Source organism: Bicyclus anynana, chromosome 21 (assembly GCF_947172395.1).
Source record: "Bicyclus anynana chromosome 21, ilBicAnyn1.1, whole genome shotgun sequence".
In the NCBI taxonomy this organism is placed as follows: Eukaryota; Metazoa; Arthropoda; class Insecta; order Lepidoptera; family Nymphalidae; genus Bicyclus; species Bicyclus anynana.
Genome location: NC_069103.1, coordinates 14,167,511 through 14,180,464, shown reverse-complemented (window position 1 = coordinate 14,180,464; position 12,954 = coordinate 14,167,511). Strand labels below are relative to the sequence as shown.

General features: G+C 38.8%; 1 protein-coding gene across 4 annotated transcripts in view; it reads right to left on the bottom strand.

Annotated features, from left to right (window-relative positions):
- The window catches only part of LOC112054858 (integrator complex subunit 1), a 44,528-nt gene that overhangs the window by 7,081 nt on the left and 24,493 nt on the right, over positions 1-12,954 (bottom strand). For all 4 annotated transcript variants that reach the window (XM_052888154.1, XM_052888151.1, XM_052888153.1 and 1 more), the window contains exons 25-34: positions 11,520-11,667; positions 10,474-10,607; positions 9,953-10,078; positions 9,073-9,191; positions 8,678-8,810; positions 7,127-7,324; positions 6,813-7,000; positions 5,944-6,126; positions 4,536-4,691; positions 3,764-3,890 (exon numbers count right to left, since the gene is read on the bottom strand). In XM_052888154.1, coding sequence (XP_052744114.1) covers positions 3,764-3,890; positions 4,536-4,691; positions 5,944-6,126; positions 6,813-7,000; positions 7,127-7,324; positions 8,678-8,810; positions 9,073-9,191; positions 9,953-10,078; positions 10,474-10,607; positions 11,520-11,667 — 1,512 coding nt within the window. The remainder of the gene's footprint in view (positions 1-3,763; positions 3,891-4,535; positions 4,692-5,943; positions 6,127-6,812; positions 7,001-7,126; positions 7,325-8,677; positions 8,811-9,072; positions 9,192-9,952; positions 10,079-10,473; positions 10,608-11,519; positions 11,668-12,954) is intronic.

The following is a 12,954-nucleotide window of genomic DNA, read 5'->3' as shown; positions in this document are numbered from 1 at the left end:
TATTACAATTCCATACCGCAGTAAGGACATAACATACCCATGATATGCTGTCAGTGCTGCATCAAATGAGACTGTCCGTCTGAGACGGCGTAAAGGATATATAAATTTATTAATTTTACGACAAATGTCCTCTATGAGATAATTAAAATCGCAATGCTCGTCAAATTTAATTCCTAAAAAATGTGTATGTTCAACAATGTCAATAGTTTCATTATTAAATTTTATGTCTAATGTCTGAGTTTGTCCTTTTTTTGTTTTAAATTGTATACATTTGGTTTTTTTTATATTTACACTTAGATTATTATTTTCTAACCAGTTCACAGTTTCTTTTAATGAATTGTTTACTTCAGCTTCATGAGTCCGTTTATCATCACAAGGTATAATTATTGTGGTATCATCAGCAAAAAGAATAGAAGGGTGAGATACATTTACGGAAAGGTCGTTTATGTATATTAGAAACAGCAGAGGGCCTAATATACTACCCTGCGGTACACCATAACCATTGTTTACACACTCTGATTCATAAACTCTTACATTTTCACCTAATTGCTTTTGCATGACAGTTTTTTGTTTTCTGTCACTGAGGTATGACCTTAGCCATTTATGTACATTTCCACGAAGGCCAAAGTATTCGAGTTTATTTAATAATTTCTCATGATGAACTAAATCGAAAGCCTTAGACATATCCAGAAAAAGAACAGTTGTTAATTTTCCTTTATCTACTGATTCAAATATTATCTTAACTAGCTCAAACATAGCAGTTGAAGTAGATCTATTTTTTCTGAATCCGTGTTGAGAGGTATTAAAAAGATTAAATCGCTCTGCAAAATTATTTATTCTATTGTGGATAATCTTTTCAAAGATCTTAGACAAGACCGGAATTAACGCAATTGGTCTGTAATTACTTGCTTCATCTTTCCTTCCTTTTTTATATAGAGGTTTTATGATTGATAATTTAAGTCTATCTGGAAATACGCCATGTTCTATACTTAAATTTATAACGTGAGCTAAAGGCTTAGCTAAAAAGGTAGATGCGCATTTAAATAATTGAGTATTTAATTCATCATATCCTGTTGAGCTGGTATTTTTTAAATTCATTATTACTTTTTTTACTTCAATGTGATCTGTAGGTCCACAATATATGTTATTATAATTATTATTTGTATTTGTCATTGTATCATTAAAGTTTTTATGTAGTATATTTGATGTCAATATGAAATGTCTATTTAGTATGTCACATAGTTTTGTAGGGTGTGTTACTTTTAGTCCATTATGAGTTAGGGATTTGATATTTTGGTATTGGTAAGAATTACCTACTGTCTTTTTTATAATATTCCACGTAGCACTACATACGTTTCTTGCTTTGTTAATATATTTTTTGTTGCATTCACGTTGTCTATAATAAATACATCGGCGTAAAATTTGGGAATATTTCTTATAGTTTTGGGTCGTTGTTTTATCACGCTTTACGCGAGATTCGTAATGTAGAATACGTTTACGTTTGGTACTTATTTTAAGACCTTTAGTGATCCATCTCGCACTAATTCCGCTACTTTTAGTCAATATTTTTATAAAGGGAAAGCACAATCCATGAAACAATATTAGTGTATCGTGTAGAAGATTAAATGCTTTATTTGCATCTTGTTCCTCTAATATATCAGTAAAAGACAGATTTTGCATACAATTTACAAAAATATTAATATTTTCCTTTGAGTAGTTCCTTTTATACATATAGGTTTTTGAGTTATCTATTACTTTAGTATTACCAACATTATTAATATTGAAATGTAGTGTTTGTGCAGTGTTATGGTCAGATAAACATAAATTATGTAGTTGGCCTGTTGATTCATTAATATTAGTAAGTATATGATCTATGCAAGATTTGCTTCGTGATGTGATTCTAGTGGGTTTTCGTATTTTGTGTATAATATTATAGTTAGATAATATAGCATTATAAGATTTCGTCATAGAATTATTATTCAACGTGTTTATATTTATATCACCACATATTACTAATTTATATTCATTATATTTATTTGTCAAATTATATAGCATTGAGTTAAGCTTGTCGAAAAATATATTAACATTAGATTTTGGTGTTCTGTATAAACATATTATTATTAGGTTTATTTCTTTTATATATATCCCACAACATTCAAACTCTTTCTCCAATGCGTTATCGTTTAACATTTTTATTTGGTCAACATCAATTTCGTGTCTGGTTAATATACAGACTCCTCCTCGTCTAATTTTTTCTCTAGAAAAACACGCTGCAACTTTAAAATCATCAATACAAATATTAGTTTCATGACCCTGTAATAGAAAAGTTTCCGAGAGACAGATAGCATCGATATTAATTGATTTATCTTGGAGTTCTGAGATATTAAGAATAATGCTATCCGATTTGTTTAGTACACCAGCTATGTTTTGGTGCAAGATACCAAACTTCCCTGAAAATTTTTCCCATTTATACTGGTTTTATTATTAACGTTAATTTTTTTAAAGAAGTAAGGAATTGTACCTTTGTCTAGACTGGTGGTTTTAGGGGAAGTATGATCAGCATCGTTCATCGATTTATTTATAGGCATAAAATAAAATGGTATTGTCCCTTTTTTTGGCTGTGCAGAAATTTTTAAGCTATTTTCAAAGTTTTTCATTGCTACAGTAATTGATCTAAGATATAGACGTTCATATTCTTTACAACATATTTCATGGTACACAGAGTTACAAAAGGTATATGTGAAATTTTTCGGCTCTAAATTTATATATTTTACATTTTTAAAGTTATTTATAATAGTTCTTAGTGAGTGATTTAGTTTGTATTCATTTAAATAATTATTTTTAAATACATTGATTAGGAAGACATTGGTATTTTTTAGAGTACGAAACGCAGAGTACATGTTGTTTATAATGAGATTGCAATTAATATCATTTTGCCCTGCTAGAAGAATAACGTAGTCCTTCGAAGTCATTTCGGAAGAGAGCGTCATACAGGTTTCTAAAATATTGTCAGTAGATACATTGTGTCTTGTGAAGCAAGTTACTACGAAATCCTTTTTGCCTAGGGACTCCAGATAATTTCTCATTTTCTGTCCTAGACCAACACTGATTTCATTATCGCTTAGAATAATAATTTTTTGCTCATTTACTACTTCTAGTCCCGGTTGTGTCTCTTTTATAGTATTGTCTGTTTTTCTAATTCCTTCAGATAAAGACTGGTTCACTGTTTGCTTTTCCATTAGAGTATTATTTGTTTTTGGTGTTGGTGTAATTTGTTCGTGCAGTATTATGGGTTCTATATCTACAGTTATCTTCGGCGTTGTCTGTTGTGGAGACTTAATTGCTGCTGGACGTCTCGTTTTTTTATTCTTAGATCGTAAGGGCGTAGTATTTCCGGATTGTGTGCTATCAGTTAACAAAGTTTTTAGAATTTTAATTTGCTTTTCGTTGTCCTCAATACGCTTTTTTAAATTAAAGTTTTCAGAAACTAATTTTTCTATTTCTTCGTGGGCACTTTCTAACTGTGTAGCAACATTTGTTAATTCTTGCTTGAGATCGTGTACTTGCGAGCTATCCACTGTTGATATGTCTGGAAGGCTACACGAACTCACACTTAGCCACTCATTTGTAGTCACAGCCATAGTTCATAAAATGCAAATTGTAGTCAACAGTGATTGTCCACAACTGATGGACCTAACTGGTGGCCCTTGTCCCCCGTCGCCCGCACACCATGTGTACAAGTCCGGCTAGGGGCACTCGTTACCTGCACGAGCAGGGTCAGCTCGGGCGGCGTGGCCACGCGTCGCTGCAGCTCGCGCAGCGCGTGCGGCGGCGGCGCCACGGACGCCGGGCCCTCCGCGCTCGCCAGCCCGCTCAGCGCCGCGTGCGACCTGACAACACCACCTTATGTGTATTGCAGCAGAGCTCCAATTCGCTTAAAACGATTTCTCGCATAATACGTCGTTTTATTCCAGTCCCTACAACTCGAGACATGTTTTCATACATTTCCTAACGCTTAATACGATTCGTCATTCCGTTTAATACGCCTACATGTCACACGCGTGAAATTCCAAATGCGACAAATAAATTACAACAGATAGATCATAAAGATCCTTAAACAAGGTTGCAGGACATGACGAATATAAGATATCATAGTAAAGAAATACCCTGACAGCAAACGCCCCTTCCTATAATGATCATGATCGTGACATGATCATTATAGAGCATCAAATCTTTTTGACACTCTATAATGATCATACCAGATATAAGTGATTACTTTAGGTACCATAAATAGGTTATCTTCACACCAAATACACAAATTTTTATAACTATGTTATATTTTTCACTATCCCCCACACACATATCATATATAATACGCTTTCCCGTCTAAGACGCGTTTTAGTTGGGTCCCTGCGAAATCGTATTAAACAGGTTCTACTGTAGTTTTAGTTCAAGTTATCTTGCACTATCAAAGTCACACCCACTTCCGAAGCAAGTGAACCTTATCACCAGGTTGAAGCACTGGCAGCACTCACGCAACAGTGTCCCGGTGCGCGGCGAGCAGCGCGGCGGCGCGCGCGGGCCGCACGGCGCGGTACCGGCGCAGCAGCGCCGCCACGCGGTGCGCCAGCGAGCCGCCGCCCTCCTTCACCAGGTTGAGGAAGCACTCCAGGATGTTGTGGATCTCCTCACTGCGACAACACGTAATAAATAATTTTTCAAAAATAGATACACGCTGACATATAACTGAGCATAAATATTCAACGAATGCCGTTAACTCCTTCGTTACTGCTCGACGCTATGTCGTCGCGCCGGTGGTCGCGCTTACGTCATGACCACAGATGTAAGAGGTAACTAGATTTATAAAGTGTCAATTCTTTGTATTGAAACCAGCGTACCCAGGGGCGTAGCCTAAATAGCTGTTTAATATTTAGTGAAAAATTAAATATGTCACCCTTACTTTAGAGTTGAATATTATTTATTCCTTTTGTCACAAAACAAAACAAGACTGCTAGTACATGTGCGGACACGCTTGCGCTGTCCCGCACACCCGGGTGTACGCGGGCCACGTCCCCTTGCTACTTCTATTGCTAAAACGACGTGCGTACGTGACGATTTACACGTACGCACCACGCGACGTCTAAGCGTCTACTCCCCAATCGACTTAAAACCTTATATTGAATGTAATATAGACTACTTTAGAATGAACAAGTTTATCGAGTTCTACCTTGGATACATATTCAAAGGATCTGAATAAAGAACACTTTCATTCATGTTCAATAATTTAGTTCAATTACGTCATCTGTAATGGTGATTTTTCGCAGCGACTTGCGTTGTGGTTTTATTGTGATTTTTTTTTAAATGTAAGTGCCATTGTTATTAGAAAACTGATTATTCTGCTTATAATTAATGTTTTTAGGTAATTGTTTGTAAAAAATAAATCGTGAATCTATTCAATAAACAGTAATAAAGACCAGTAGGCTAGGCTCGATTTCCGAGATTATTATTTCAATATTTGATGGAAAATATACCTAAAACATTACAAATAGACATATTTTAATAATTCAAAGATGACCCATATATCTATTAGTATATTCCTGTTTACAGAATTATAATATATGGTTTGAAAATGGAACACAATTTTTTTTCGAATCACAATTTATTTGCGTATCCACGACGCTAAGCAATACCCGCTTTGTCTCCAATTTCATTATTTTATAACGGCTTTTTTTCAAAATTTAAAGCCTCAATAGCTCAACGGTAAGAGCGGTGGGACTCATCACCAAGGGGTGGTGGTTCGATCCCCGCCCCGTTGGTCTATTGTCGTACTCACTCCAAGCACTGTCTTTCCCGACTAGTTGGAGGGGAGTGGGAATATTGGTCATATTTAAAACATATGGCAAATATTCTTTTATAAAAAAAAAAATTCGGTCGTCGAAGTACCTGACGGCGTGCGAGAAGAGCTCGTGGTCAGGCAGGATCTCCAGCGCGGCCAGCAGGTGGTTGTGGTGCTGCGCGCGGCCGCGCACGCCCCGCAGCAGCGCGCCCGCCAGCGGCAGCGCGCGCTCGCCCGCGCCGCGGCAGCGCGCCCACACCGCGCGCACGTTCGCCTCCGTGCGCCACATCCTGCACAACAACACTGTCTCACTACGTCGCACACTGCACACTAATTATCTTACATCTTGTGCCCTTGAATCTTTTGCTACGCTTAGGGTTCTAATTTTGAATCCCTTGCTTTTTTCTTCATTTATTTTATTGTACAAAATACAAAAAGTGTTACATAATTATGTACATAAATAGCCATCCTCATAAACTTGACGTTTTTCGAGGACGGCGAGTTCACCATTATATTAAGTTATTATCTATACTAATATTATAAAGCTAAAGAGTTTCTTTGTTTGTTTGTTTGTTTGATTGAACACGCTAATCTCAGGAACTACTGGTCCGATTTGAAAAATTCTTTCAGAGTTAGATAGCCCATTTACCGACGAAGGCTATAGGCTATATATTATCCCCATATTCGTACGGGAACGGGAACCACGCGGGTGAAACCGCGCGGCGTCAGCTAGTATAAAATAAACTTACCTATACACATTAGGGAATCAATTAGGCACCATATTTTATAATGCCTAACTATGTCCCCTAGTGAAGTGCATCTGCGAACCCTCCCCTCCCGCTGCTACTTATTTTAATCTAAGAATCCTTCGTTGGGGGAAAAAATGGATACTTATGGATACGAGTCCGTCAGCTCTGCTCATTAGCGGACGCGATCACGTCGTCCGGTGGACACTAGAGGGTGACGTCACACTCACTTCTGCTGCAGCTCCTTGGAGTGGTGCGGCGGCGCTGCGGCGAGCATGGTGAGCAGCGAATGCGACACGCGGTCCGTGGCGCAGGTGGAGCGGCGCGCGGCGCTCAGCGCGTCCGCGGACGCGACCACGTCCGGTACTGCCGGCGGACGCTCCTCGCACTCGCGCAGCAGCTGCAGGATCTTGGGCACCTGTTTCACGTCCGTACATAATATCATAACCAGCTCAAAAAAGGGATACTCAAAAAAGAATGGTCACAATGATGTTTCGATACTTCTATGATCTACTTCTCTGATACTTCTGATGATAATGATTACCTTCATGTAAAGAAGTAGCAAAAGAAGAGGATGCGTCTTCGAAGCAGCCAAAGCTGCGGCCAAAAGCGAGTGCGGGGCGGAACAACATCGTAGGATCAACGGTAACCGCGCTTCGATGCTTCTGCGCGCCGCTTCTATGCCCTCTGACGCTTCTGCTTCGCTCGCTTCTTCGCCCACGTAGTGAATCAGAACGTCAAGCTGAAAAAATATAAATATCGATTGAGGATTATACAAGACTTTTAAGTAAGCTGCGTGTGTGTATTGAATACTGAGAAAGCGAAAGGTTCTAACTTAAAATCGATCGATCGATGGTGAAACACTGGAAATGGAGAGTTCCACAGTTTTCCTGGGAGTGACCTTGGATTGTAAACTTCAGTGGGGTGCTCATATAGAAAAACTGTCTGGTAAACTCAGCTCAGCGGTATTTGCAGTGAGAAAAATAAGACAGTTCACTGATGTTGATACAGCTAGGCTAGTTTATTTTGCGTACTTTCACAGCGTAATGACTTACGGAATTTTATTGTGGGGCAAGGCTGCCGATATACAATCTATATTTGTACTTCAAAAAAGAGCAATTCGAGCAATATATCAATTAAAATCACGCGAGTCCCTTCGTCAAAAGTTTAAAGAAATAGGTATACTAACAGTAGCCTGTCAATATATATATAACAGTATAGTGTATGTAAGACAAAATATTAATTTGTACAAACGAAAAGGAGATTTAAACCCACGTCTTACTAGACACCGGCATAAGTTAGTTATTTCTGCATATCGTCTCCAAAGAGTAAAAAAATCTTTTGTAGGTTTGGGTGTACTCTTCTATAACAAGATCCCCAAGACTGTGATGGACCTGCCAATGCAGAGCTTTAAGCAATGTGTTAAAAAACATTTACTTAGTCGAGGTTACTACAACATTGATGAGTTCCTTAAAGATAAAAGCGCTTGGAGGCCATTGGATCAGCTTCCACCTTCACACAGGAAATAAAACTATAAGAAATTGTAATTGTTATCAATTGTAAATTATAATACTGTATGACTTTTTCAAAAGAGCAACTGTTGAGTTTCTTGCCGATATCTTCTCAGCAGAACCTGCCTTCCGAACCGGTGGTAGAATCTTTACAAATAGTCAACTGACGTGTCAAAAGTGCTTGTAAACTGAGCCTACTTGAAATAAATGATTTTTGATTTTGATTTTGATTTTGAAATATTGTATTTAGTCCAGCATTGAATAACTAAGCGAAGGATTCTTACATTGAAAAACGAAGCGAAGGATTCTAACATTGAATAATGTAGCGATAGCATAGCATTGATTAAATTAAAGGTAATCAGAATAATTGGTAACCAAGTGAACTGAAAAACGCAACTTCTCGCTCGCTACGGTGAGCTAACTGCTGCAATATATGCAAGAAGACTCTTTCTCTCTTAAAACTCTTTTAACACTTTTCAGTATTTTTCATAAATGTGTCAATATCGCTACTGGATTTTATAGGTACTTCTAAACTGATATCCGGTTGTCAGCGTCTAGCCCTGCCGACAGTACAAGTGGACAACCTGCGTGTGCGTCAGTCGCAAGGAGTCCTCAGGCGTGTGGTGCTTGGGCGTGGCGCGGTCGCGGCCCTGCCACACGCGCGGGCTGCCTATCAGCGTCTCCGCGAAGTCCAGCACTGATGTCGCCGACCAGCCCCTGGACATGACAGGGAATCACAAACAGTTGTAGTCATAACACATTTACAAAAAAAATATTCTTTACATCAATACAAGACACTACGTATAGTGAAACCGAGAAGGGAAGCAACTGTGTGCGATGGGTCTGCAAGTCTGTTAAATCTGGTAGTGTGGGACTGTGCAGACTTCTGGATTTATCAGACCCCAAATTCTGGCGATAAAGTCTGGGGAAAACCATCATAACTTGTCACTCCAGCCATTCGGAGCAAGCGGAGTCTCACCCGTGCTGCAGCAGCGCGGCGAGGCAGGCGTGCAGCGTGCGCCAGGACGCGCGGTGCGCCAGCAGCGTCACCAGCAGCGGGCGCCAGCTGCCGCCGCCGCGCATGAACATCAGCCGCATCTGACACATTACACAACTCACTCAAATCTGTGTTATCCGAAATAGCAGCGGGGAAGAATTCAATTTAGCAGTAACTACAGGACTATAGGAAGGTTAACTACAGAGTAACGGCTCTGTAAGTTGAGGCCAAAATCGCGTGCCACTGCCAAAGATTTGGGTACGGTCAGGTTCAGTGTGCTCGTGGCGTTCGAGCCGTCCACATCTCTTGTTGTGTAATTCTTTATGGGTTACTTAGGATAGGCGGGGAGAGTGACTTGAGTGGAAAAGGGGAGTGTTTGTTAACAGTCAAAGGATCCTTTAACCCTACACACAACATTCACAAGTGCGTGACTCCACTCAAGGTCATTCTCTGCCATTCTAGGGTGTTATTTTAGTTACATTTTGATTTGTTAATTAAGTTGTCCTGACAAATAACCTATGTTCGATATTAGTTTTCTTATTTTTGTAATCACCTCTGAGTCTGCTAAAAAGTCTTGAAGTTACGTCACTGTTTATTATTTTATTAGTAAATTACAAATAAAAAAAAGAGTAAAGAGTTAATTACTAGGCGGACGTACTAGGCGGACTGCAGAATCGAACCGTTGTAGGAAACCAGCGAATGACTAACAAAAAAATACAATGGTTAACGCGCATCCGAAATAGCATAGTTAGCAGGAGAATAAGGGCCGCTACAGTCGGATCCTGAAAGCAGGTTCACATGTATTGTCTCACCGCGGTCAAGAACCTAGGAGTTGAATCCTTCTGGTTGTCTGTCTGTATACCTGTGCGCCCAGCGTCTCCCGCTGCAGCTCCGCGAGCCAGTCCAGCAGCAGGCCGCAGCCGAGCCCGCGCACCGACAGCACGTGCGCCGCACACTGGCTGTACTTTTCGTCTTCTTCCACTTTGATCTGTTGAATATATTATGTTGATTTATGGAAATAGACATTTTCTTGCAAACAACCTTCCTTACCCGACATGTTCTCTATGCCTACACTAAACAATAATTACAATACAAAACATTACTGAACAAAATCACTAACGCTACTGGCAGCGTGACGGGCTCTACGCTGCCTAACAAACAACTGAGCTAAAGTCATCGAACACTCTCTTATTTATACCAACACTGATACCTCCCTTTACAATAACATAAATAATGAATGTTAATCCCCTTGTGTATCGAGGAATTTGTAACACTAAAAAAGAATGTAGTCCTTGTCTTAAAAATACTCAGTTATAGCTCTATCCGCCTATAATTGATTAATCTGTGTCTATGGTTTGCTTGTAGTATAATATTGTTACATGCCGTAAGTTCGTAGCACTTCTTCTGGTTCTTGTCGAGCAGGTGTGTGATGGTGTCGACCACGAGCTGCGTGTCTTGTGTCTCTATGATGCTGTTCCCGACGGCCTCCAGAGTGCTGGGCGTCGTGGCCTCGAATGCTGGAAACGAGACGTGTTTGATTAATCTATATATATAAAAATGAATTGATGTTCGTTAGTCTCGCTAAAACTCGAGAACGGCTTAACGGATTTATCTTATCTTGGTCTTGAAATGTTCGTGGAGGTATAGGGAAGATTTGAAAGGTGAGAAAAAATCAAATAATTTCCGGGAAAACCCTAAAAACTGCCCTTTTCTATTTACCATACAAACGTTTAAGAGTCAAGCGGTAGGGGTAGGGTAGGGGTAGAGGTATAGAAGGGTAGAGTAGGGATAGAGAATAAGTGCACTTATGTCAAAACGAAGCTTGACCGGGTCCGCTAGTCGATCTATAGTATTCACTCAGAGGCACAATAGGCTAGTTGACACATTTTTTTAAATGGTCTTAAATAATTATCGTTCTACTAGACTGTATTTTTTTTACATTGTTTGAGATGTGAAATTTTAAGTTTTTAAAATTAAATATGCTTTTGACAATACGAGCCAAAACGTCGGCCTATACTTCAACTGTTTTATGACGTCACTATAATAAATCCCATTCAAATGGTGCGTCCGCGTGGAATTCAATGTAAATTTCACCACTTTACAGGAATTGAATTTTCAAAAATTCTTGAATCACATTATACTACGTATTTTTTTATGATTCTAAAAATTCTATAAAATTCTATTCATAGAATTTTAAAAAAATAGGACAAACATTCTCTCATACAAACTTTCAACCAATATTTCACCACCTTCTACTTTTATTTTAAGGTCAAACGTACCCTACGTCTTGCTTCAAGGTCCCACTTACCATTATACCAAAATTCATCTAGTCGTGAAAAGGTGACAGACAGACTTACTTTTGCATTTATAATATTAGTATAGATTGCCTTCCCTAAGCAAAACCCATGTGCACTGGATGTAAATGTTACCTGCAACAATCTGGTCCTTGTTAGCGCGCGGCGGCAGCGTCGGCGGCGCGTGGTCGGTGCTGAGCGGCGCCGCGCCCGCCGCCGCCCGCAGCGCGTCCGCCACGGGCCCGCGCGCGCACTTGCACTGCGACAGCAGGCTCCTAGCCACCTGCCACGGGACAATACAACTGTACAAACACTGTACTAACTATATATATTTGAAAGGACAATGCCAGACAACGTATAGAAGTTTAACCCACTAAGAATAAGAAGAATAAGAATAAGAATCATTTATTTTCAAGAAACATTACATTTAGTTTTACAAAGATGTTCTTATGTATTAGGTAACAATGTTTCACCATTAATAGGTATACAAATGTTTATTGTTTAATTAATTAAATTAAAAATAAAATGGCATTAAGTTTAAAAGAAATATAATTAATACTATTTTTTTGAAGCATCAGCAAAGTACTCTTCTATGGAGTAGTAACATTTTTCTATTAGAAACTTTTTAAGATGTAACAAATGTTCCAGATCTCTTTCCCCAAAAAAGTCTATCAAATATTTTTATACGAGAACATGATATAAGCAATGTGCTTAAATCGTTGGACCAAAGTAAGAGTGCTGGACCCGATGGTATCCCTCCAATTTTTATAAAAAAGACGTACAAATATCTCACGTGGCCTTTGAAAATTATTTACAACAAATCTCTACAAACCTCAACATTTCCTGATATCTGGAAAACCGCAAATATTTTACCGATATTTAAAAAAGGAGCCAAAAATAACACTCGCAATTATCGACCCATCTCTATGCTTAACACATTCTCGAAAATCTTTGAAAAACTTATATGCCCCCTATTAACCAACTACTCTAATAATATTATTTCAGTTGAACAACACGGATTCTGTCGAAACAGATCAACGATATCAAATCTGGTAGGCTATGTATCATATGTATCTAAATGTGTTGATAAAAAATTACAAATTGACTCCATATATACTGATTTCAGTAGTGCTTTCGATAAGGTAGACCACAGTATTTTAATTCTAAAACTATGTGGTTACGGGATCCACGAGCCATTGCTCTCGTGGTTTAGGTCATATCTGACGAATAGAACACAAAGGGTGACTATTAAGGGCCATATCTCTGATCCTTTCATTGCCACTTCAGGAGTACCTCAAGGATCTCATTTAGGGCCTATTATGTTCACTATGTTCATAAACGATATAACTGATAACATACGCCACAGTAAATGTTCCATTTTCGCCGACGACCTTAAGATCTATCGCATAATAAACACTATTGAAGACAGCTATCTGTTGCAAAGTGACATCAACTCTATCCAGGACTGGTGTGATCGTAACAAAATGATCCTTAACGTTTCAAAATGCGCGCATATTAAATTCACTCGTAAGAGAAAGAATACACTGAAGACTAAATATTTCATACAAAA